Source organism: Bos mutus, chromosome 6 (genome assembly GCF_027580195.1).
Source record: "Bos mutus isolate GX-2022 chromosome 6, NWIPB_WYAK_1.1, whole genome shotgun sequence".
Taxonomy (NCBI): domain Eukaryota; kingdom Metazoa; phylum Chordata; class Mammalia; order Artiodactyla; family Bovidae; genus Bos; species Bos mutus.
Genome location: NC_091622.1, coordinates 1,138,532 through 1,166,079, shown reverse-complemented (window position 1 = coordinate 1,166,079; position 27,548 = coordinate 1,138,532). Strand labels below are relative to the sequence as shown.

The window sequence follows — 27,548 nt, the reverse complement described above, 5'->3', positions numbered from 1 at the left end:
TATACATAAATATCAGGTATATGTCCAGACAAGAAGATCTTGCTGTGTATGTTCACCTTGAACTCTATTTTTGTAATAAGATATAACACCAGAAACTGCAGGAAAACAAGATCAAATTTTAAGACACAAGAATTAAAACTCTTATACAAGAAGAGGGACGAAAATTTCCTCCCATTTGAGAGGCATCCATTTGTTGCAAAGATGGCTATCTATAGGAAAGGAGAAATGGGGCAGTAAACTCAGGCTCCTCTTGTTTGATAAGTAAGAGATACTTTTGAATAGGACACTTTCTTTTTTTTTTTTTAATTTTATTTTATTTTTAAACTTTACATAATTGTATTAGTTTTGCCAAATATCAAAATGAATCTGCCACAGGTATACATGTGTTCCCCATCCTGAACCCTCCTCCCTCCTCCTCCCCATACCCTCCCTCTGGGTCGTCCCAGTGCACTAGCCCCAAGCATCCAGTATCGTGCATCGAACCTGGGCTGGCAACTCGTTTCTTACATGATATTATACATGTTTCAATGTCATTCTCCCAAATCTTCCCACCCTCTCCCTCTCCCACAGAGTCCATAAGACTGTTCTATACATCAGTGTCTCTTTTGCTGTCTCGTACACCGGGTTATTGTTACCATCTTTCTAAATTCCATATATATGCGTTAGTATACTGTATTTATGTTTTTCCTTCTGGCTTACTTCACTCTGTATAATAGGCTCCAGTTTCATCCACCTCATTAGAACTGATTCAAATGTATTCTTTTTAATGGCTGAGTAATACTCCATTGTGTATATGTACCACAGCTTTCTTATCCATTCATCTGCTGATGGACATCTAGGTTGCTTCCATGTCCTGGCTATTATAAACAGTGCTGCGATGAACATTGGGGTACACGTGTCTCTTTCCCTTCTGGTTTCCTCAGTGTGTATGCCCAGCAGTGGGATTGCTGCTCAAAAGTTTTCTCCTCCATGGCTGGGAGGATTTGCCCAAGGTTCCACAAGAGATGCGGTTAGAGAACACTGGAAGATGCAGGGTGTCCTTTGGAAAATATGAGTGATAGGTGCAAAAGGGTTCCTTCTGCCTCCGTGAAAGTAATAATCCTAGAAGCTCCAATCCAGGCCACTTTGGCGGCCCCAGGAGGAGTGCAACAACCCCAGAGGGTGTTGGTAAAGGAGGGCACCAAGCCTGGAAGGGAAGGGCGACATCTGGATGGAAATTAGAATAGACTTTATCACTTTAACATTAAAAAAACATAAGGCATCCAGGAGCCTGCAAAGAGAAGAAAAAGAATTCAGAGTCTCAGGGTTTCCACTGAACAGACTTCTGGAGCTAAAGGTATTATCTTCACCTTTGGAATCATTGTCTTCTCCTAGATTTAAATGACTTCAGCAATCACATTTGAAAAAAAAAAAAAAGATGTCTCTCTTGTTATGCAAAAAGAAGAATAACATCAGCCTCCTGATTCAGAAATTTGTAACTTTGTGACACTACTAAAGGAAGCAAAATTCTTGGCTTGGAAGATTACCATGAATAAACACATTAATTTAAGAGTTGTTTAGCAGATTATGTATTCCTTTTGTTCTAGATCTGTTCATTGGGTTGGCCAAAAAGGTTGTGCAGGGGGTTTTTTTGTGTTTTTTTTTTTTTTTAACAAGATCTTATGGAAACTCACATTTTGGCCAACCCAACAGCTTTCTGACGGAATTTGGGTCTCTCTTAGGGACTTCCAAACCTAACCTGGGTTTGGGAATCCAATGCCTCAAAAGTCCTTTTTTTTTTTTTTTTTTTTTTCACTTTTAAACTTTACAACATTGCATTGGTTCTGCCATACACCGAAATGATCACTAAAGATCAGTTAGCAAATATCTGCAATTTTTTCAGGCTATCATATTGAAAGACTGTCTTTGAGTCAAGCTCATTTTCAGACAAAACAGTCCTGATATACACTATTTGATCACTTATGTTTCCAGAAGTCATCACCATAGTCTCCCATTATTCCTACATCATCTTCATATGTACATCCCCTTTCTTAATTATTATATGTAACTATGGTTTTTGCTATTTAAAAGTAGTATCAAAATCTATGACTTATTGAAATGTATTGTCTCAGGAAGAAAGTGATATCTTTCACCTGAGGTCTCCAGGCTAATCACTTGGTGATTATGAAGTGATGCAGAAAGGATTTCATCATTAACGGAATGGTCCCTCTAATCTTCAGATTTTATGTTCAAAAACCAGAAAATACATGAAAGACATGTCTGTTTTGATTTTCTAGTACTTAACACATACCCAGTTCACAGTCTATAACCTGTAAATATTTAAGAATGAGTACATGAATGAAGGTGAAGTCAACACATGTATGTTAAGTACAAGAAAAAAGTGATTTGCAAGCAGAGTACATCATGAGAAACGCTGGACTGGAAGAAACACAAGCTGGAATCAACATTGCCGGGAGAAATATCAATAACCTCAGATATGCAGATGACACCATCTTATGGCAGAAAGTGAAGAGGAACTAAAAAGCCTCTTGATGAAAGTGAAAGTGGAGAGTGAAAAAGTGGGCTTAAAGCTCAACATTCAGAAAACGAAGATCATGGCATCTGGTCTCATCACTTCATGGCAAATAGATGGGGAAACAGTGGAAACAGTGTCAGACTTTATTTTTCTGGGCTCCAGAGTCACAGCAGATGGTGACTGCAGCCATGAAATAAAAGACGCTTACTCCTTGGAAGGAAAGTTATGACCAACCTAGATATCATATTCAAAAGTAGAGACATCACTTTGCCAACAAAGGTTCATCTCTAGTCAAGGCTATGGTTTTTCCTGTGGTCATGTATGGATGTGAGAGTTGGACTGTGAAGAAGGCTGAGAGCTGAAGAATTGATGCTTTTGAACTGTGGTGTTGGAGAAGACTCTTGAGAGTCCCTTGGACTGCAAGGAGATCCAACCAGTTCATTCTGAAGGAGATCAGCCCTGGGATTTCTTTGGAAGGAATGATGCTAAAGCTGAAACTCCAGTACTTTGGCCACCTCATGCGAAGAGTTGACTCATTGGAAAAGACTCTGATGCTGGGAGGGATTGGGGGCAGGAGGAGAAGGGTTCGACAGAGGATGAGATGGCTGGATGACATCACTGACTCAATGGACATGAGTCTCAGTGAACTCCAGGAGTTGGTGATGGACAGGGAGGCCTGGTGTGCTGCGATTCATGGGGTTGCAAAGAGTCGGACATGACTGAGCGACTGATCTGATCTGAGTGATCATGGATTAAAGTCCTTGCAGAACAGAGAACATTTTTTAAAAATTCAATTGCAGGCTTACAATATTCTAAGGCTAAAATTCTCTTTTCTGACTACCATTCATTGGCAATAGAAATTACTTTCTAAGCAAGTAGTGATAGAAAGTAGTAAGACTTTGTTTGGATATGATCTTAAAGGTCAATCTGGTTTGTATATACCCCACAAGAAAGTTCAATTCCCTCAAAAGTTTTCTGAATTATATTTCTTAATGGCTCAGGCTCCTGCATCAAACAAAGTAAATTATGTTTTGTCCAGTGATTTTTTAGCCATGTTATTCATGTCTCCTCACAGAGGTAAAATGCTCTTTGTTGGGATTAAGCCAGCAGGGCTGAGTTTTGGTATGGGTTCAGCCACCCTCTCATCATATCTCTGAACTTCAATTTAATCCTTCTTAACTTCAAAGAAGCTCAGGCTTCCCTGGTGGCTCAGATAGTAAAGAATCTGCCTGCAGTGCAGGAGACCCAAGTTCGATCCCTGGGTCAGGAAGATCCCCTGGAGAAGGGAAGGGCAACCCACTCCAGTATTCTTGCCTGGAGAATTCCATGGAAGTAGAGCTAGACGAGCTTTAGTCCATGGTATCGCAAAGAGTCGGACATGACTGAGCAACTAGTACTTCATTTCACTAATATCAAAGATGCCTCTTCTGACAGCCTTATAGAACTATTATGAAGTTCAAATTGAAGCAGATAAAATACTGCAATCCACAGAACTCACATGTGCAAAATTGTAATTTTCTTTATTTTTTAAACTGTTTTGTTTCAATCTGGGACCCCCATCCCACCTTTTGGAGAATAATTTTAGTTGACTGCAGAAAATCTCAGCCACTTTGGTATTTGCTCAGACAGTTTCTATTTTCAGTGTAGTCCTACGAAGGAATTCTCTCCTCTGTCTTCTTGCCATAGCAGCACCTACAATCTGTGAAGCAGATTTGTGAAGAAATCCAGCTGGAGTAGAGTTGCCAGATGTGGTAAATAAAAATACAGAATGTCTGCATGCATGCTAAATCGTTTCAGTCACGTCCAACTCTCTGTGACCCCATGGACTGTAGCCCACCTGGGATGCTCCTCTGTCCCTGGGATTCTCTAGACAAGAACACTGGAGTGGGCTACCATGCCCTCCTCCAGGGGATCTTCCCAACCCAGGCATCAAACCCAGGTCTCTTACGTCTCCTTCATTGACAGGTGGGTTCTTTATCACTAGCGCCACCTGGGATGCCTGTAGGATGTCTGCTGCTGCTGCTGCTAAGTCGCTTCAGTCGTGTCCAACCCTGTGCCACCCCATAGATGGCACCCCACCAGGCTCCACTATCCCTGTGATTCTCCAGGCAAAGAACACTGGAGTGGGTTGCCATTTCCTTCTCCAATGCATGAAAGTGAAAAGTGAAAGTGAAGTCACTCAGTCGTGTCCGACTCTTCACGACACCATAGACTGCAGCCCACCAGGCTCCTCCATCCATGGGATTTTCCAGGCAAGAGTACCGGAGTGGGGTGCCATCGCCTTCTCCACATAGGATGTCTAGTTAATTTAAATTTCATAAAAACAACAAAACATTTCATGGGAAAAACTTTTTTAAAAACTACTCTGCATCTAAAACTCAAATTTATCTGGATGTCTTATGCTGTTTTGGCAACTTTAGGAGGAAAGCATCAAGTTGCAATAATCCATCATCTTACACTGCCATTAACAGCAGTATAATCTAATCCTTCTGGTCTTTTCATTGGCTTACATCTTCACTGGCAATCACTGAAGCTGCTAGGTCCCTCTTCTCATCTCTTGTCCCCAGATTCATGTGATAAATACTGTGTTTTCCTCAATCTGACAGCCAAGCATTCTTAAATCCACAGAACCCAAGTTAACCATTTTTATATCATTCTCAGGAATGCAGGAAATTTCTGACTGTGCTTTCACAACACTCTGGGGTTGAGGTGTCTGTCCAAGGACCCCCCTACCTAGACAAAGTCCCAGCTGTGTGCCTTGAGGCTCTGCAGAAATTCTCTTCAAGACTTGCCCCTTCCCCAGGTTTAACTCAGGGGGTAAGGCCTCTCGGCCCTATGATGTTCAGTCTGGGCAGTTTGATAGATGAGGGGTGAGTTCCTAGAAGAGTTGGGCTCAGTTTCCCCAAGAGGAGGCACAACATTCAGGTTTTCCCTGATCCCTTCCCCATTCTTCCTCAGGGCCTTTATCTATTATGACCTACTTTTATCTACCATTCCCTGGGTGGGGGTGGGAGTGGGGAGTGTGGAAGAGGTAAAGGAATAGGTTTATATCTTCTTTTCATCTTCCCTCTTTATCATTTATGGTATAAGATTTTATGCCCTGATTCTGTTTTTTTTCTCAAACATTTTGTTATGAAAACTTCAAATATATAGCCAAGTTGAAAAGATTTTGTGATGTATACCCATAGATTTCACCATTAAAAATCTCACTCTACTTGTATATCATGTATCTATCCATCTACCTACTGCTCATTTCATCCATCAATCCATGTTGCTTTTTGAGACATTTCAAAATAAATTACACAAAAGGAATTAATCTTAAATTTTTTAAAATATATTGCTAGAAATACTAGCCTTGCAATTCAAAGCTTCAGTTTTCAGGATGGCCTCTATTGAAGAGTCTGTTTTGAAATCCAAAGGCTGAACAGGGACTGTTTTTCCTTTTGCATTCAATGACAAACTTGTTCAGCCCTGAGACAAAAGGTTATTTCTCACTGAGCAAAAAAGGATTAGTTACATGAAACAAAGAACCATGTATGTTTGGGGGAATCACCAGTTAATATTTCAGGACATTAACTTATATAATAAAGCACTATACAAATGTAGGAAATATTATTGAAAACCACACTTATACCTTTAAAAAATCCCTCATAGCATGTATAATCATTGATACTTTGTATTTATTAAATATTAACTATGATTAGGAGAAAAAAATTTAAGGGGTTTGTATGGAGAAAGTTAATGTTGATCATTTAAACAAAATAAAGGTGAAATATTTACCTATAAAATAAACAAAAATAAAATACATTCAAACAGAACAGCTTTTTAAAAATGGGTAGATACTCCTCCTTGATCCTTTCTTATTTGGAGACAAAATATATATCTTTGTTTATTCCTGTGGTATTTCTCCTCTGGACTGTGTTTTAAGAAGTAGCAGTGTACTATGATTTCCTACTAAATAAAGATTTATACATAAACAGATTTTTTTTTAATGTATATATCACTAGCCTGTGCTCTAAAGATACTATGTTAGTTCCCAAGGCTAAAATGATATTGACTCTACCTTCAAGAAGCTTACAGCCTTGAGAGAGAAAGGTACATAAAATAACGGTTTTATGATAAGTGCAGAAATTTGATGCCTCACACAGCAACCTGGGATCACAAAGGAGGAGGTAACTAACTCCTCTGGCAAACCAGAGAAGCCTTCAAAGGGGCTGGTGGTCAGACTGGATCAGATGGGTTACTGCTTTGGGCAGTGTTGAGAAACCTTTAGACTGGAAGTTTCACAAAGTCTTCAGTTTCATAAAGACTAGAGAATAGTTGGCAAAGTCCAATTTGCCCTAGGATGTAACTGAGATGCACTAAAATCTAGACGTGTGCAGTGGAAAAAGACATATATGTACTGCATGGAAGAAGAGCTTTAAACTCCAAGCTGGAGGAAAAGAAGCCTGTCTCCCCCAAGAGGATGTGGAATTTGGGACATGGCTCTCAGGGGACTCATCTAGTCCAAGCCCGGATCTGGGGGATGAAACCAAGGTCATATACTAGTTTGGACTCCAAGAAGTTGACGTTCCTGGTCCTGAGATCTTTTTTAAACTCTTGAGTAGGTACCCACTTCATCAGCATTGCAGATTTAGTTTGGGATGGGGAGAAGGCTTTGCATGTGTCTGAGCACTGCTTGGACTTGCACGGGTATGAAAATAGTTGGCACCATTTTAGGTTTAAGAAATGCAGAATAAACACAGCAGAAGACAATAAAAACATATAAGGTTTGACATACAGTGCTATGGGGAAAATAAAGCAGGAAAGGGCTGAGATGGGGAGCAATTTTCAATAGGAGGCCAGGTAAGATCTCAATCAAGAGATGACATTGAAGTAATTACCCACTGGAGGGGAGGGGATGAGCCATGGGGTTATCTAGGAGAAAGATGGTTCTGAGCAGACAGAACAGGATGTGTACATGACAGGTTCATGGACCAGTGGTGTGGCCAGGGCAGGGTGGAGTAAACAAACAGGAGGATACTGAGAAAGAGGTCAAGGGAGCACAGGCAAGAGCAGGGAGGACCTTGCGGGCCACTGTAACCATAAAGTGTTCTGCTTTCACTCTGAGTGAAACAGGAAGCCACCGAGAGGTTCTGAGCAGAGGAGCGACATGAAATGACATATTGTAAAGACTTGCAGTGGCTACTGGACTGAGAAAAGATGTGAAAGGAGCAAGAGTGGAAGTAAGGAAGCTGTTACATTACAGCAGTGATGCAGGTCAGGTAGCTAGTACAGGGTGGACTAGGATTTGATGCAGGGACAGGTATCAGTCACTACTTGATGCTCTTTTAAGAGTTTTCATGTGAACAAAATCAGGAAGCAATTATTGACATTTCCATTTTGGAAATTTATAAAAAGGCATGTTTATTTCATTCTTTCCTTAAACTGGGAAAACTCTTGGCTTTTGTGGCAACGTGTTGCTTTCCTTTCTGGATGTATTTTCAGAGACCCTAAAAAATATCCAGATGAATTGGGTAAAGCTGTGAGGAAAAAGATAACTCAAGGATGACTCCAAGATTCTTAGTCAAGGGCATGAAAGTTGTCACTGATTGTGATGGGGAAGACAAGTTTTGTCGGAGAAGATAAGGAGGTATCTATTAAGCATCCAAACAAGGATGACGAGCAGGCAATTAATATAGGTGTTTGGAGTTCAGAGTTGCGGTTAATTCTACATGCCCCAGATGAACTGATTATTAAGTACTTTGATTACCATGAATTGTTAAATATTTTGGATATTATTTTTGATAATATTTATTAAGTGGTATTAGAGTTGTCAATCTAACCCATTTGATACATAATGTGCCTATCCAGGTTTATTTTTACTAAAAAGCCACTTTGATTATGTAATTCCTTTGCTCAGAGGTCTTCAGTAGTGCCCCATGGTCTATGTAATAAAGTTAAAATTTCTTAGTCTAAAATTAAAAGCTTTTTCCAATTTGATACAAATCAACTTTAGGCAGAGCACATGAGCCCCTCTCTAGTTACACTGGGCCTGTAAGAATCCTTCATACTTAGGCTTGTCCATCTCTGTTTCCTTTAAATTGCTCCCCTTAACGGTAATAAAGCTCAGTTCTTACCATCTATGAACATTCGATCCATCCTTCAAGGCCCAGCAAAAATTCCAACCCCTGCAATAACTATGAAAGCTCAGAATGAGCTCTCGCTGAATTTTTACAAGCATGCTCATATATATATATGTTTCATTGAAAGTAGGAACTTTTATTTTTCCTTTTGAACCCACTTAGTGCCATGTGCATAGTAAGTGATATGTAAATGGCTGATGGGCCCTATTCTTAAGGCCATATTATTATTAATATCTAAGCTCTTATATGTGTTATTATGAACAGCAACCCTAGGAAGAGGACACCTTTACTATCCCTAGTTTAGTGAGATTTGAGACTTAAGGGCCTTAAGCATCATTCCCAAATTTATAAGCAGTGAATGGTAGAGCTTAAATATGAATCCAGATGACTGCTTTCTAAGGGCAGATGTTTTAGTCACCACCAGATACTCTGTCTCCTACTTAGACAGCTTAGAGTAGGTAAGTACTCCTGCTTAGAGTGGGTGGCCTATCCCTTCTCCAGCGGATCTTCCCAACCCAGGAATAGAACTGGGGTCTCTTGCATTGCAGGTGGATTCTTTACCAACTGTGCTATCCAGGAAGCCCACTTAGATAGCACATTCACTTAAAATCCATGCAAATAGATCCAGAAAGCAAAGGAAGTTTTACAACGCCCATTCTAAAACGATATTGAAAAAAAATCCATGTTTATTTCACCTACCAAAGAATCTCTCCAAGCATGTATAGAAATGTGATGATTTCTCTCAGACTAATTTTGAGGGAGTTATCATCAACTGGAATACTGTTCCTGACCACTGACTGGTAGCTCCTTGGTCCTTCACTTCACTGTATTTCCGTATGTTTGTTATTTTCCTCTAGATATTAATATTATTTTAGTCACTTGAGAAGTGAGAAATCCTCAAGCTTGCTTTAGAAACATGGAGTGACATGTCCATTTCTCTGAAAGTTATTGCAGATACTAAGGCTTCTCACAGAGAAGGCAATGGCACCCCACTCCAGTACTCTTGCCTGGAAAATCCCATGGATGGAGGAACCTGGTAGACCGCAGTCCATGGGGTCGCTAGGAGTCGGACACGACTATATAACTTTCAAGTGGACAACCTGAGCGACTTCACTTTCACTTTTCACTTTCATGCATTGGAGAAGGAAATGGCAAGCCACTCCAGTGTTCTTGCCTGGAGAATCCCAGGGATGGGGGAGCCTGGTGGGCTGCTGTCTCTGGGGTCACACAGAGTCGGACACAACTGAAGCGACTTAGCAAGGCTTCTCAGGGAACAGAGTTTGGCTAAAAGTCAGACGCTGAAAGTATACAGCATACGTGAGGCAGTGGAGGTGAGGCAAAGAGAGCAGGTATAACAGAAAATATCCAGTGTATTCCTAGGACTGTACTAATGCACATTCCTTTTTTTCTCCCACTAAACTTGGGGCACTCCAGAAGAGTTATTAATTTATTCATAAATCACCACATGGCTCTCTGAATCTAATAGAAAATCCATTTGTTGTTAAACTGCCATGGCAAGAGAGGCAAAAAATAATATAGTGAAAAATGCAAAAATACTGAATTTCCATTCGATAGAATCACTCACACCCTGATGGGCTACAACAACGAATGTTCAACAGGATACCCATACAGACAGGGCCTACAGACAGCAATGCCTGGCAAGCAAGTGTTTTTTCTAACCACTTCTTTAGGTCAGTGCCACCAGATCCACTGGGTTATTCTTACTAAAAATGCAGATAAGGCTGAAGGGAACTTTGACCGTATATAGCTATGCTTTGAGTATGTGTATTTGGGAGGAGGGGTTGGGAGAGAAAAGAATACATTTTTATGTTATTGCCTTTTTTTCCCTGATGAATGGATTTGACAGTTAATGAAGTGTCAGTCTCCAGGAAACCCCTGCTTATATTCCCTAAAATCAAATCACACGTGACTCGTTTTACCTTAAGAACTCTGAACAATTTGTTTCCCACTTGTACTTTTGGATATTGCCTTAAGGAAATATTATTCTATTTCACTCAAGTGTACCCCCTAAACAGACCAAGAAACCAACAGAAAGCACACACACACACACACACACACATTCCAGATGGAGAGAGCCACAGATATCAGGGGCGTGGCCAGTTCAGGAAGCAGAGGGAATTCAGTGTGGCAGGAACACAAGAAGCAGAGATGGAGAGCTAAAGATGAAGAGCTAAAGCAGACAAAGGAAAGTCAAATCCTAGCCACCCATTCATTCCCTTTTAAAGAGTTTGAATTTCAGGAGTTTTAGGATTTATCCTACATATATGTTGATATTAAATAGAGAGGTCTAAAGAAAAATGTAAACTAAGTAACTAACTTCTTTTCTCCTTTCAGCCACACATTCTTTCCTTTCTATATTCTTGCCTCTCCCGTTGTTCCTTTTCATCCAAGTCAAGAATGAGGTCTTCTGCTCCATCACGGCCCCTGTGTGTAGCTCAGAGCACCTGCTTTCCTTGCTTTTATCTGCCCTACCTATCAAGTGCTCCATTATCTCAGTGCCCCATAAAACTACAAGCCAACTCATTAAAGCTGAATGTCAGTGAAAAAAAAAAAAGATTTTACCTCCCTGGAGTTATGGAGAAAATGTGGACCAACTACAGAAAAAACAGTCTTGAGACTTTACACCTGAGAACCAAGTTTAAACTTCCTGCCAATATAGATGATTAATTTTACAAACAATACCCAGTAACTTTGTAATGAATTATTTTCTTCTTTAGTTCCATAAGAATTAGTAGCACTTACAGAATTATGCATGACATTAAATTTCACACAGTTAAGCTGATACACATAAGACATTGCCAGAAAATCCGGCCCTTAGGGAAGCAAGTACCCCGAGTTGTCAAAAAGTCATCAGTTACTTAATTGATCTGGGAAATACAGTGAAGTTATGGCAGTTCGGCTACTGAGGAAAGACTTGGTGTGCCTAGGCTAGTCTGTGGTAACTTCCTCCTCCAGTGAGAGAAACTGCCAGTAAAGGAAGAAAGGAAATTTACATACCATAGCAAGCCTATCTGCCTCGTGTGTTACTCACAGCCTGCCAGCTTGAGACATCCTGGGAAGCCCCTAGCTGGAAAAGAAGAAAAGTTATCGTCACAGTTGCTTTTAGCCTTATTCTGTGTAATTCACATACAAAGTCACTTCTGTACATTTTCAGTGAAATATTGCTACTGTTGTTTTCTGTCACGAGTTAACTATTTTTTAAATTACATATATTTTGCTCTCACTTTAAAACACAACATTTTCTTCTTTTTATCTTTCTGCTCTCCAAGCCTCCAGGAAAAACAGCTTCTGTGGCACATTTCTTACAGAGCACAGCTAGAATGAGTGGTGCAGAAAGTTCTACGGATCATGCAGAGGTAAGAACACATTTCTGGGAGATGTATTGACCATACGTAGCATCAACAGCATCGCTAATGGCTAATTATGCAATGACTAATAAGAACAGAAATGGCTAGTTTGCTTTATCTTTAGCTAAGATAGGCTCTACATATTTCAACAATGTTATTCAATAAAGAAAAAATATCTAGGTGACTGGTTGCATTTTCTTCGGCACCTCTGAGCTACATTTCTTTCTTCTTTTTTTTTTTTTTTTTACAAAGTGAGAAATAAAAGCCTGCCCTTTCAGCTTTTCAGTTCTATGTTTCACATTTCGCTCTTGACTTAAAAAGGAATTTGGTTTAATGTAAATTTTAAGAGAATATTATATTGGTATGCTTAGAAATAAAATCTATTATAGCAATAGAGTACCTGTGGTAAAATACTTATATACATGCAATTAATATCACATTCTTTGATCTGTTACTGTTTACTGCAACAGATACTAATTGAAAGTGTTTTCTTAAAGTATTTTTTAATGATAACTAAGATATAATAGGAAACAGACTCTTTTGTCCATTCAGGTATTTAATTTAGCAGTCCCAGAACTTGAATCTCTTAAAAGCTGATCTGGGCATTAGGGTAAATGAGAAAGCAAGGTCTGAATAATTTGCACATAGATGTACATTTTATTGGGAGTAATTTTTCTTTAAATGAGCCCTTAGAAGGACCAGTGACCTAAAAATCTTTCTATGCCTTTATTAGCAAATAAGAAGCACAGCAAAAACAAGTGAAAAATTTCTTCAAAACTTTGTATTTGACTGTTTTGTTTCATTTTAATACACATCTATGTCATATGAATGGTGGTAAAATGTTGATTAATCTCCACAGAAATTCTTAATGATATATCTATGACTTGTAAATTATACCTATTGCTGTGCTTTATCTGTCTTGCAGATTTAATATATTTACTAAATCATTTTATAAAAATTTTATAAAAGTGAAGTGAAGTCACTCAGTCATATCCAACTCTTTGCGACCCCATGGACTGTAGCCTATCAGGCTCCTCCGTCCATGGGATTTTCCAGGCAAGAGTGCTGGAGTGGGGTGCCATTTCCTTCTCCAGGGGATCTTCCCGACCCAGGAATCGAACCTGGGTCTCCTGCATTGCGGGCAGACGCTTTACCATTTGAGCTACCAGGGAAGCCCTCCAAAATAAAATTTATAGAGAATTATTTAAAAATAACTTTTAAAAGAAAATCAAGGGTCAAAATACTTCACAATTTTTCAGAGAAAATTGCATATGGAAAAAATGCAAACTATCTGATTACTCTCAATCTAAATTCCCAGAAGGCAGGGTCATACAAATGTCTGTTGGTCACAGAATTTTTTTTGTCTTTGTCATAAATAGAAAAAAGACTTTTTGAGAACCCCAAATTCAAATTCTGAACCATGATGTGGAATGGAGGAACCTTGAACTTTAATATGAATCAGAAAATCAGTTGTATTTATTAAAAATAGAGGTGGAATGAATAGGTGGAGCAGAGAGAATTTTAAGACAGTTCTACAAGACATTCTACAGGATCTTATAATGATAGATACATGTCATTATCTATTCATCTACAGCCACAGAATGCACAACAGCAAGAAGGGATCGTAATGTAAACTGTGGATTTGGGTGATAATGCTGTGTCAATGCAGGCTCATCTATTAACAAACATACCACTCTGGTAGAGGATGCTGTTTGGAGAAGGCAGTGGCACCCCACTCCAGTACTCTTGCCTGGAAAATCCCATGGACGGAGGAGCCTGGTAGACTGCAGTCCATGGGGTCGCGAAGAGTCAGACATGACTGAGCGACTTCGCTTTCACTTTTCACTTGCATGCATTGGAGAAGGAAATGGCAACCCACTCCAGTGTTCTTGCCTGGAGAATCCCAGGGACGAGGGAGCCTGGTGGGCTGCCGTCTATGGGGTCTCACAGAGTCGGACACGACTGAAGCGACTTAGCAGCAGCAGCAGCAGCAGCAGCAGCAGAGGATGCTGACAGTGGGGAAATCTACCCATGTGTTGGGGCAATAGCTATATGGGAAATCTCTATACTCCCCACTCAGTTTTGCTGTGAACCTAAACTGCTCTAAAAAGTAAAGTCTATTAAAAAGAAGATAGAGTGCTATAACTACCTTTCAGAAATTCTGATCAGTGTTCTGGGTGCCCTATGTTTATCAAGACCCCAGGTGAACGCACCCTAGTGGTAAGAGAAACGCTAGTCTAGAATCCAGTCTTTCTGCATCTCTGCTTCGCCAAGCCCAGCACACCTTAAGTAGGGTTGCTTCGCAGCATTTTCCAAATCAGCTATGACTAATTTTTAGTCTGCTCTGATCCAGAATAAGTTCTGTCCCTTAGAAGTCTTCCTAAAAACCAGAAATCTCAATTGCAGGACCCAACATACTTCTCCCCTGGAAACTGATATCACTTCTGGCACTGGGCCAAACTAGTTTGAGGTCAAGAAGCAGGTATAGTCATCCTGATTTTTGTTGACCTACAGAAGAATGCCTCTTTTTAAACGCAGTCTTAGTTACACCTGTGTCTGAACAGGAAGTAACTAAGAAAACTAAGAACAGCGTCTATAGAGGTGTAAAACACCATGGAACCCGAAACACTGAGACAAGAGTTAGCAAAGATAGAAAAATAATTGTATAAATCACTTCTAATGAAAAAAGTCCTTGAAATTCCATGAAGATTACAAAACAGCATTTCTTGTAACATTTCTGGCAAAGGCCAACATGTTTTGAAAATATTTCTTATTGTTGATGAATACCCTTAAGCAATTTCTCAGTCCACAATAATTATTGAGCCTGAGACTAAATGGCAGATTTCCAGACTACCCTCACCATCCAATTCATTTCATTACTTTATGATTCAGCCATGCAATGGTTTTAAGACTATTGAGTTAGAACGAGAAAACAGTACTTTAGGGAACTTTGCTGGTGATCACTTTAGACAGATGGTAGGCAGTTTCCAGAATTTTTGTGCTTTCTTTAAATGAATAATATTTTCTTAAAAATAAAAAAGTGATTAATTTTTCACCATGCCAATGATTTATTATTAATCTAAATTTGTCACCTAGCAGCTTTATACATAGGGCTGGTTAAAATTACACAACACGAGATAACCTAGGCCCACCTCTCTAAGATAATCATATGATGGTCACTGAAGTAGTTAATGTATTATTATTGCTTCAGAATCAGTTTGTCTCCATGTAACATACTGTGTTAGTCTCCTTTTCTTGGTTCTATCATTCCTCTGACTTTTAGGGCCACTCCAAATCATGGGCATGTCTATGTAAATTTTTTTAAATTTTACCAAGTACATACCTAACATATATCTATGAAACTTACCTGATTTCTATATACATTATATTCTGTATTTTCATTTTAGGGGGAAAATGATTGAAATCCAAATTCATAAAATTCTAATTTCTTGCTTACCTCTTATATAGATACATTTGTAATTTATTCAATAATTATCTAGGTAGTTAATTCATATAAAAGAGTTTCTAAAATATAAGCTTTTTCATCAACAGTTCTCTATGAAGGAGATAATATTTTAGCAAAATTTGTATAAAGTACAACATGAGAGCTTGTGAAAGGCAGCATTTCTCCTGTTTACTTGATAGACTATTCTGCTTTGCTCTTTTTTTTTAAAGTGTGCTCAATCGTCAAGAAGAAAGAACTTAAATTCTCTTGAACAAAAGATAAGATGTCTGGAAAAGCAGAGAAAAGAGGTAATTTTGCAATATGAATTGGAGCCACATGGGCCATGAATGAATGCTGAGAATAAGAGGCACCTAGTGCCTTTTGTTTTTGTTGTTGGCTGCAGTATGTGTCTTCAGGGTAACAGACTGCACTGTACTGAGGGCAAATGCTTCTTTCTTACTCACCTACACGTCTCTTACTTGGTCTCTCAGTGCTTGTGCAAATGAATAAAAATGACAAACCCATAAATTCAATAATTATAATTTAATTTTTTTAATTAGATGTTTCTTCCACATGGGCCAGATGAGTTTATCATCTGGGCTGTTAATGCTCTGCAACTTGACACACCTTGAAACTCAAACTGTCTAAGGCTTTATTGTATAGCTGACTTGGGTACCATGACATTATGAGTTGGCATCTGACCAACAGGGATTAAGGAGCATTATCACAAAAGAAGTTTGTTTTAAAACGTCATTGGGTATGTAATGGATATTATTTTGAGTCCTGTTTTTCTGAGTTTAATGAATATTAGAACTTCTTTATTCTCCTTGACAGAGGAAGAGGTACAAAACTAACAATTCTGGCACCGCGTTGTCAATCTGGTACTTCCTTTTCTAAGTCATTTTCTATATTACAGCCTTTCTGTCTTCTTCTTCGGTGTCCTCCACCCTTCTTTGATACTGCGTAAAATAGTGTGCTCTTCTGAGGAAGTACTGAACTTCAGCAAAGTAATATTGCCAGAGCACAGAAATGTTAGTCCCTAAAATGACAGCAGCTCGGGGATCTTTATAAAATAGTATTATATAGTCTTATACTAAATATAAGAAATAAATAGAAATACATATGACTTTAAAAAGTGAATGTATTATATAGTCTTATACTAAAAAGTCATATTTATTTCTAGCATCAGAGTTACCTAGCTACCTAGCTATTTCTATATTTATTTATAGAAATAAATATGACTTTTTAGTATTATATAGTCTTATACTAAAAAGTCATATTTATTTCTAGCATCAGAGTTACCTAGCTATTGCCACTCTGGATGAGATATTTTGTTTTGTAACTAAGAGAAAGTTTTGTTACCTTTTTAGTCATTATATCTATCTTCTCCATGTCTCTCCTATATTTATAGTTGTTGGAATTTCTTTTAAAGTAGAAAGCTGTAGACTTCTCTGACTAGAAAACAAAAAAGAGGTCATAGTGTTTTTCCTTTCATCTATTTAGCACATAGTTTTGAAGTTTGAAACAAAGTTTCAAATTGTTTGCAGCCTAAGTTGCTTTTAAAATTGTCTTATGACAAAACTATTATTCCTCGAATAATCTAAGCTTTCAAAAAAGTGATATTATCTATTAGTTGAGTATATTATACAAATCATGTACTGATTTTTTTAAAAAATAAACACATTATTGCAAGCAAATGATTATCAGTTAATGAGACTTGGAATTTTTAATATAAATTCTGCCTTTAAAAGCTATAAGAAATATTACACTATAATAGTCAAGGTAAGCACATAGAAAAATATGGAAAGATTTGAAAAAAGACTTCAAAGATGAATAAATATTACAGAAAACCATTAATGCAATTTGTATCAAGTTCTAGTTGGATTGAACAAAGAAGATGAAAATTCAAATAAGTATGCAAAGTTAAAAGTTTCTAATAAATTGATTGGCTGACTAGTCAAGATATACCTAAGATGTACTAGTTTTTCATATGTGAGCCAATTATGAAAAGTGAATGTGTTAACTCATTCCAGATCTACCAGAACTTGGTGGAAAGAATACTGTCTTCACCAATGACTTCCAAAATCTTACCTCAAAAAGTGATTTCATTTTGACTAAATTTCCAACTGGGTAGAATCCTTTGTTAATTTACCAAATTCTAATAATTTCAGCTCCTGGAAGTTAACCAGCAATGGGATCAGCAATTTAGAAGCATGAAAGAGTTATATGAAAGAAAGGTAAACACCTCTCTTTTTGGTATTTGCTTTAAATCAATAATCTGAGTGAGCCAAATATGTGAAGATTTTCATTGATTTCAACTACAGGAGATTTGTGAATAGCCAGCCATCTGTTGAAAAATGATAAGGGGGAGGGTGCTGAGTGTATTACTGGCCTCTTGGTACTGAAGATTAATGAAGGAAGCAAAGGTGTCAGTGAATTGTCTTGAGAATGTAAAAATAAAGATACTAAAAATAGCCTCCAGCAATATCTCGAAGTTCTTACGCACATTTATCATAGCTCACAGAGCATCCTGGCTCTGTTACTAGCAGCCATAAAAGCACAAAGTTATATGTGAGGTGAGAGATGGCTTAAAGTTCATACTGTTTTATACAAGGCTGGTTCTGTAATTCTTTATAGCATAAGCTGTTTCCCACAGATAAGGAAAGAATGCTAACAGTGAGTGAGGGAAAATGGGGCAAAACCCTCTTCTCTCTAAAGCATGTTCTCAGACAAGAAACTTTTGTTTTTGTGAGAAATAATCTTTTTTTTTTTTTTTTTTGGAAAAAAATATATTTAAAGAGGAAAAGTCAATTTATTATTTAAAATCATTTCATGTTTCAAAGAGAGAGAAGAGAAAGTAAACTCCCTAAATAATTCAAAATTAAGAAATTTGACCACACGTGAGAAATACAGCAGAACTGCTCTTTTCTTCCCCATTTTGATACTCAAAGTAATACATTTAGAAAAAGCAGGATAGTTTTCACTACACCAGGCCATGGCCAAGCCACCTTATATAATAATATTCAGAGGGGCAGCTTTTGAGTCTCCAAATTTTAAATCACATGATCCCAGAGAAAACATTTAGTTACCTTCCCAAAGGGCTTGCAGCTGCGTGAAGACCCAGGGTTAAAAATGGTCACACTCCCCATCTTTGATGAAGTGCTTGATCCTAAGGCTTCTCTCGCTGGACCCCTGTCACCCAGACACCTAATTTGGAATTTAATAGCAGGTCAAGAGGCTTAGCACGCACCGCACAGCAGGTCAAGTGCTGTAGGTTACTGAGGAGCAAAGGCCGTATCTGTTGTTCTGCAATGTAAGCACGTTCACTGATCTCCATCCTTCACTGCCCTCTTCAGATCAGGCAAGGCACACCTTGCCAGTTGAAAATAGAATGACAAGCCTCGATGGCTCCCGTAAGGTCTAAGGGGTTATTCCCTCCAAAGGGGTGTAGTCTGGAGAAAGGAGCCTACAATTTGTTTTGGTGTTTGCTTTTTCCTCTTGTAGAGGAAGCATTTTTTAAAACAGCAAAAGACCTGATCTTGGTTTGGGACAGTGGGAAGAAGAGCCCCTCCCTAGGGGATGCCCAGGAGTGAGCCAGTTCTGTCCCCGGGTGTTAGGTTGGGGAAAAATACAGGGGTTGGTGGGCTTCGGACTAGGTGTCTGCAGCTGTCTGTGAACCACTCCTGCAGGTCGCAGAGCTGAAATCGAAACTGGATTCCGCAGAAAGATTCCTGGGAACACTGGAGAAGGAGCGGCTGCAGAGCCCGAGGGAGAGCTTCCCGCCGCACTGCAGGACCAGTGAGCCGCTGCGGCGTGCGGAGGTGGGCGGGGCTCGGGAGTGAATCCCCGCCTCCAGGAGGGCGGGGCCCCTGCCACCGACGGGCCAGGGGGTACTGGTTTCGCAAGGGCCCAAACCAGGGGCCAGGTCTCTAGAATCAGAAGGATTCGCTTCCTCCTTTGCCGTTCAGCAGGCTCCATCCGCAGGGAGAACCAAGCCACAGATTTGGGGGTGTTTTTCTAGGGTATTGCAGCCTAGGAAAAAATTCATTTTGCTTTTTTGCTTTTACTCATACTGATTTATTTTTACTGCTATTGTTGATAATTTGACAAATCTTTGTACAGCTGCTTTTCACCTTACAAGAAGCTTTACAAATAAGTATGACTTTTGTCACCCTAAAAAGATAACATTTTTGAAAAATGCCTCATCCTCCTCATCTCATTTAACATTCTCTGCCCATCTGTGAGCAAAATATTACCTTTGTCATTTTAGAGATGAGAAGGCTGAGGTGTAGAGTTTAGACGGCTTGTCAATGTCTATAAGTAACACATGGGAAAATGGGACTTGACCCCAGTCTCCAGATTGGAACGGTCCTTTAGTCCTCCTGAGAACTAGAAAGTGGCATTGAGATGATGCCTTTTCTTAATGTGGACTGCTGGTTTTACTTTTAGTTATGGGACTTTATAGTTATGGGACTATGAACAAAGCTAGTAAAGATGATGGAATTCCAGTTAAGCTGTTTCAAATCCTAAAAGATGATGATGTGAAAGTGCTGCACTCAATATACCAGCAAATTTGGAAAATGCAGCAGTGGCCACAGGACTGGAAAAGGTCAGTTTTCATTCCAATTCCAAAGAGGCAATGCCAAAGAATGCTCAAACTACCACACAATTGCACTCATCTCACACACTAGTAAAGTAATGCTCAGAATTCTCCAAGCCAGGCTTCAGCAATACGTAAACTGTGAACTTCCAGATGTTCAAGCTGGTTGTAGAAAAGGCAGAGGAACCAGAGATCAAATTGCCAACATCCACTGGGTCATCAAAAAAGCAAGGAGTCCCAGAAAAACATCTATTTCTGCTTTATTGATTATGCCGAAGCCTTTGACTGTGTGGATCACAACAAACTGTGGAAAATTCTTCAAGAGATGGGAGCACCAGACCACCTGATCTGCCTCCTGAGAGACCCATATGCAGGTCAAGAAGCATCAGTTAGAACTGGACATGGAACAACAGACTGGTTCCAAATTGGGTAAAGGAGTATTTCAAGGCTGTCAGGCTGCTTATTTAACTTACACGCAGAGTACATCATGCAAAATGCCAGGCTGGATGAAGCACAAGCTGGAATCAAGATAACTTCAGATACACAGATGACACCATCCTTATGGCAGAAAGCAAAGAAAAACTAAAGAGTCTCTTGATGAAAGTGAAAGAGGAGAGTGAAAATTTTGGATTTAAACTCAACATTCAGAAAACTAAGATCATGGCATCCAGTCTATCACTTCATGGCAAATAGATGGGGAAACAATGGAAACAGTGAGAGACTTTATTTTGGGGGACTCCAAAATCACTGCAGATGGTGACTGCAGCCATGAAATTAAAACACACTTGCTCCTTGGAAGAAAAGCTATGACCAACCTAGACAGCATATTAAAGAGCAGACATATATCCTCCCCTTTGAAGCTCCCTCCCATCTCCCTCCCCATCCCACCCCTCTGATTAATGTTGAGGTTTGACAGAAAACAGCAAAATTCTGTAAAGAATTATCCTTCAATAAAAAAATAAATTAAAAAAAAAAAGCAGAGACATTACTTTGCTGACAAAGGTCAGTCTAGTCAAAGTTTTTCCAGTAGTCATGTATGGATGTAAGAGTAGGACTTTAAAGAAAGCTGAACATCAAAGAATTGAAGCCTTTGAACTGTAGTGTTGGAGAAGACTCTTGAGAGTCCCTTGGACTGCAAGGAGATCCAACTAGTCAATCCTAAAGAAAATTAGTCCTGAATATTCATTGGAAGGACTGATGCTGAAGCTGAAGCTCCAATACTTTGGCCACCTGATGCGAAGAACTGACTCATTTGAAAAGACCCTGATGCTGGGGAAAACTGAAGGCAGAAGGAGAGGGGGACCACAGAGGATAAGATGGTTGGATGGCATCACCGACTCAATGGACATGAGTTTGAGCAAGCTCCGGGAGATGATGATGGACAGGGAGGCCTGACGTGCTGCAGTCCATGGGGTCGCAAAGAGTCAGACACGACTGAGCAACTGAATTTCACTGAACTGATGGGACTTCATGGATATTGTAGGAACAGGGCAGAGGCCTTTGAGCTCTAACGGCCTCTCATTTTTTCAGACAGGAAAAAGAAGAATAAGGCTAATTTTCTCAGGTGAAGTCTTGTGACTGATATTGTGATGAAGTGGTTGTGTTTTACAACATGTACCAGTCTTAAGGCAGTTTCACAAATTAGTACATGACAACGTTTTTTCAGATTTCCCACCTTGCTAAGGATATCTTTGACAGTGTCCAAAGAAAGCGAAGTTTAGCAATTCCCTTTCTGCCATGTAAAAGTTCCTTTCTGTTCCATCTATACCCAGCACAGGAATCATGGTTATTTTCTTCCCTATGCCATTTGGATCATTTTCTAGTTGAAATAATTTTCTCTTAAGCTATGCTAAATTAGAAAAAGATTGGTGAATTTTCTAGGTGTACATATAGATCTAGTCTGGTTAAACAAAGGCAAATAGAAATGTTTTCACTTTTAAAGAAAACAACTCACCTAAAGTTGATTTCTTAAATCATTGTTTAGGGAAATAATAGCTATTAAAACAATATATTTCAACATATAGATTTACCTAAATTCTGGAATATTTATTTTATTAGGTTAAAATTTTCTTCTCATTAAGAATCCAATTCACTCAACAAAAAGTTTACTGCCCAGAATATAAAATTAAGAGATAGGAGACAGCTGTTGTCTGAATCCAGAACCTGTGTCTAAGCCACCAGCCTTGCTTCAGGTACTTAAAACACTGGATTGCTTGAAGGTGTTCTGAAAAGTGGAGGAGTGATGGCAGTTGGACCAGCCCATTTGTACATTTTAAAAGTAATCATCACAAAAATACAGCACTCTGAGTAATTATCTGTGGTGTAGGGTCTTATTGTCTGAGGTTTTATCCTTTATCCTCTTCTGTCTCTCTCCAGGCCAGAATGAAACAGGGCTTTGAGATATTGGTATTTTTTGTTCCAATGACACTTTTTGCATTTTAAAACTTTCAGTTATTTTTCAGTGAATCAGTCTTTCATCGCATAGGGAATAGCTTATTCTGCAGACTTATTTGATCCTTAGAAGTGAGGAGTGGGGATTTTGACATGTTGTTCTGGGGCCACAAAACTTAGTAGCAGTAAGGATAATACAAAGATTTTTTCTATCCTCATCCTAACTTCCACCCAGAGTTGTTGTTGTTTAGTTGCTAACTCACATCTGACCCTTTTAAGATCCCACAGACTGTATCCTCCCAGGCTCCTCTGTCCATGGGATTTTCCAGGCAAGAATACTGAAGTAGGTTGCCATTTCCTTCTTTAGTGATCAAACCCACATCACCTGAACATCCAGGGATCAAACCCACATCACCTGCATTCACAGGCAGGTTCTTTACAGATGAACCATGAGGGAAGCCCACCCAGAGAATATTACTCAAGTGGGATGTTAAGTGAAAATCTAGTAGGTCTTGTTTTGTTGTTTTAATTTCAGTAGTAGTCCTACAAAATCATCTCATCTGAATTTTATTGATTTGGAATTTGTTTTCTTGCTTTCTATTTCAGAAGGAAAAGGAGAGCCTAAATGGAGAATTACATGAATTGAAGATAGAGAATAACCTTTTGAAGGAAAAAAATGCTCTCATGAACCACAAGAAGCAACATTATGAATGTGAAATAAAACGCCTCAATAAGGTATCAAGCCAGGTGAAGTTGGAGAGGTCAAATGTGAGGTTTCTGTATAAAGAGTACATTCTGGGTTGAAACTCACAGCAAAATCCACTCATGCTGCAATGCAGCTCACAGGCTTTGGGGGCTTGCACAAAAGGTCTCTGTAATTTTATAAATCTCTCCTATATTCCTCGTTCAGCTATACTTGGCTAAGGATTTTTTGGTGAATTCGTGTCCCTGCAAAGACTGTCATGAAAAAAGATAAGGAGATATTATAAAAGAGAGTAAGAATTTCTTTTTTGGTAGTTCAAAGAACCGAATAAAACAAGTGGGTGGTTGCGAAGAGTAGTGTATGTCTTGGTCAACCACAAAAGTTTCCTGAGGAAACAGACTGCACTTTAAAGTCATCACTGTGGAGCTGCTAGGTGTGAAGCAGACTATATGGAAGCAGGCTAAATGCCAAATCCAAGAATGACGGCCTTTCCGAGAAAAAGCCTTTTAGGGGGGAGAGTGGGGATAGATCTATTAAGAAAATGCTGGTGATTTTAATGCCTTCGCTCCAACTTAACTATTCAAAGGAGCCACCTTTGAATTGCTGCAAAAGAATGACTTGTGAGTGTGTGTGTCTATGTGTTGTTTCATGGACTAAACCTTAATTTTCTGTGGAAAGGGACTGCTGACTTGTTCAGAGGAAAAAAATTAAACCCTTTGCTGTTGACTTTTTCATACATGGACATAGAAATACCTGTAGGAGTTGAAATGTTCATCTCTCAAGCTAGGTATTTCTTGGCCAAAGTAACAGAAATTGTCTGCTAAAGTGAGCAGGTGATTGGCCTTAAACACGTGCTCAGGGCTTGCATTTTGGACTGTGTGCCATCTTGTAGTTGAGGAGTTTCCAGAGGTGTAACTTAAAGATTCCCAGAGTGTTAACGATGTGCCTGTACAGCTGATAGGACGCTTTACAAATGTGATGCTGTATTTGATCTGTTTATGAGGCAAGCTAATATTCAGGATAAAGTGAGAAATTGGAGGTTGACTTCATAAACAGTGTACTTCTCTATCCTTTAAGAGAGAAAATCAATGTTCAGAGATACAGATTCAGGGCAAATGGATTTTCTCTCTTATTCTCTGCTGGAAATTCTCTGCAAATGAATGAGAGGAACTGACATTAATTGAGATTATACTTGAAATTTCTCCCACTTTTGGTATGTCATCACTTATTAGTTCTCTTCTCTGTTTCTCTAAATGTGGACATAAGGATATAAAGCCTGTATAAATTATAACAGTCAAGAACTCTGTTTTTAACTCAAGAAGCTCATATATAACCTTAATTTCTGTGTATCTGCTTTTATAGTCAACAAAATAAAAACTTTTAATAAGTAAAAACTTAATAGCTCATGATTATAATCCTGAAATCTCAATAAGAAAAATTAATTTGAGTAAAATTCAGAGTTTGATACAAATGTCATCTTCTCAAAGAGGATTTTTCTGGTTATCCTAACTAAAATTATATACTACACCTCTAAAATTTCCTGTTTTAGTTTTTCCTTGGAATTCATTGCTATTTAATACATGCAAAATATCTCATGTTTATTATCATATTTGCTTGCTATCTCCCAGTCTTGATTGTAAGCGCCATGTGGGCAGGATTTTTGCAGGGCAGACATCTCTGCTAGGCATGGTAGACCCAATGTTGAGTACTCACAATACTTTTAGTGGCCCATTGAGATGCTTACTTTCTCTTAAGGTCAGAGGGAAAAAAACTGAAAGTTTTAGGTCGAAAAAACATTTCGTATTAATATTAACATATTCATCTTTGTAAGAATGCAATTATATAACTTTACTATCAATACCTATTGTTTGAAGGAGGAGACACACAAGGACAGTAGTCATAAGGGGGCCCTGAGTGTCTCTCTTTTGTTCACTGCTGTATTCAAAGTGCCTAGAACAGGGCCTGGCTCATAATATGTTCTTAAATATTTGTTGAGTGGATGAATTAACTAACTAATGTAATTTACTGATAACGTAATATGTTCAATAGCCAATTGTGATCCTGACATTTATGCTTTAATAGGCATAATGCTTTACTCTTATTTATGAGTAGTAAGAAAACATAAAAGTGTACTTCAAACAAGAAGAGATTTCATCTCCCACATCTATACCTTCAACTGTCACTTTTAAACACAGATAAAAAGTGATGAGCCATAAAAAGAATTTTTTCTCTTTTTTTTCATTTAGTACAAAGAGATTTTTTTCTCATTTAGTGTCTAATGAAATGTAAGAAATTATTCTGTTTTATACTGTAGATTTTTCTTTTCTCTTTTACCACTGTAATAAATAGAAGTTACTCAAAAATGATGATTTGGGTAGCTAATTGTGCACACCATTCATCACAGGATGGAATTTGGGGCCCACCCTGCTTGCTCAAACTTACTGCCTGCTAACCCAGTCTCTCAGCAGAAATGCATAGCATGTCAGCTTAGCAATTAGCAGATGGTTTTCAGAAGTTCACACAACTACATGTACTCAGTTCTACTTTTTTGCTTTGAAGGAGATACCTAAAGGTATTGTTTTCATGAAGTCTGGACAAGAGAATCCAAATGTTTAATCTAAGTGAGAAAAATTACCTGGGGCTAGTCAACCAGTCAGAGAAGGCAATGGCACCCCACTCTAGTACGCTTGCCTGGAAAATCCCATGGACGGAGGAGCCTGGTAGGCTGCAGTGCGTGGGGTCGCTAAGAGTGAGACACGACTGAGCGACTTCACTTTCACTTTTCACTTTCATTCATTGGAGAAGGAAATGGCAACCCACTCCGATGTTCTTGCCTAGAGAATCCCAGGGATGGGGGAGCCTGGTGGGCTGCCATCTATGGGGTCACACAGAGTCGGACATGACTGAAGCGACTTAGCAGCAGCAGTAGCAGTCAACCAGTGCCACCCATGGGCAGAAGTGACGTGTCTGCCATCTCACCATCAATGTGTTTAGTATATTTTATCTGTACTGATGGTAAACTGCTGTTCTAGAATAAGTTACAGTTATTTGTTCAGGGAAGTTGGAAAACCCCAAGATGAAATAAATATCTGCTAAACTCACCTTTCATTTATGATTCATTTGCAAAATTTCTAGAAGTCTGAATAGGTAGATCAGGAAATTCAAATATTACAAGACCCACAAAAAGTCTATTTATAGCTGTAGAATAAGGAGCCAGCATATTTGATTACCTTGACTCACTTCATTCACCCCACCTAGACTCTGATGCTACTAACGCTTTTTTTTTTTTTAAATATAGCTATCATGATAATTCCTAGAACTATGTAGATTAGCAATACATTCTAACAAAACACAAATTATTACACAACTTCTGTTGTTTTAAGAATTCCTGGAGGAAGAAAAAAGTTCTTGTTTTTCTTACAACCTCCTGAAAAATGGTATTTAATCAGAAGTATAGCTATCATGATAATTCCTAGAACTATGTAGATTAGCAATACATTCTAACAAAACACAAATTATTAAACAACTTCCGTTGTTTTAAGAATTCCTGGAGGAAGAAAAAAGTTCTTGTTTTTCTTTCAACCTCCTGAAAAATGGTATTTATATCAGTCTAGACAGCATCCATCACCCCACTCCAGTCCTCTTGCCTGGAAAATCCCATGGACGGAGGAGCCTGGAAGGCTGCAGTCCATGGGATTGCTAAGAGTCGGGTACAACAGAGCGACTTCACTTTCACTTTTCACTTTCATTCATTGGAGAAAGAAATGGCAACCCACTCCAGTGTTCTTGCCTGGAGAATCCCAGGGACGGGGGGAATCTGGTGGGCTGCCATCTATGGGGTCGCACAGAGTCGGACACGACTGAAGCAACTTAACAGCAGCAGCAGCAGACAGCATCCATAGACTAGATGACATCCTATTAGGAAGTTTCTAGTCTTAATTATATACACATTTAACACCATAAACTTACTTTACTTTTCTAACCTTACAACCATATTACATAGTAATGCAGGGAAGTGAGTTACTAGTAGAATCATCAAATGAACATCACTGAAGCAACTAACGAGATACAGAGGAAGTACAGTCTTGTAGCGTTGGAAGTGAACTTGTCCTATCTGTATAGAGGACTCATTCCATAAGGAGCAAGCAGTCGTACTGTGTGTGGGCTTTGATATCACAACAAGATGAGATATGTTCTGTCACCATTTTTGGCAGCCGTTTTATTTAACTCGTCACAAGGCAAAGGTCTTCAGAATAGAGAGAGTATCTTTTATATAATCTGACAAAGTGTAGTATATGTAAGAGTACCATGGATTTATGAGTAAGGATGATGATCTGGTTGGCAAATCTAAGAGTCTCTTATTTCTTCCACTTCCTCACGCCATGGTGAAAACACCAAATT

General features: G+C 38.8%; 1 protein-coding gene and 1 long non-coding RNA gene across 2 annotated transcripts in view; one reads left to right on the top strand and one right to left on the bottom strand.

Moving 5' to 3' along the window:
• Positions 1–618: 618 nt before the first annotated feature.
• Positions 619–19,135, bottom strand: LOC138988267 (uncharacterized). The gene is made up of 3 exons (XR_011464593.1): positions 18,543–19,135; positions 11,659–11,728; positions 619–1,270 (listed from the first exon to the last, which is right to left on the bottom strand). It is a non-coding gene; the product is annotated as an uncharacterized lncRNA (long non-coding RNA).
• The window catches only part of TNIP3 (TNFAIP3 interacting protein 3), a 44,359-nt gene continuing 28,543 nt past the window's right edge, over positions 11,733–27,548 (top strand). Inside the window, exons 1-5 of the mRNA XM_014478703.2 lie at positions 11,733–12,017; positions 15,684–15,761; positions 17,625–17,690; positions 19,143–19,274; positions 23,051–23,179. Coding sequence (XP_014334189.2) covers positions 11,982–12,017; positions 15,684–15,761; positions 17,625–17,690; positions 19,143–19,274; positions 23,051–23,179 — 441 coding nt within the window. The 5' untranslated portion in view covers positions 11,733–11,981. The remainder of the gene's footprint in view (positions 12,018–15,683; positions 15,762–17,624; positions 17,691–19,142; positions 19,275–23,050; positions 23,180–27,548) is intronic.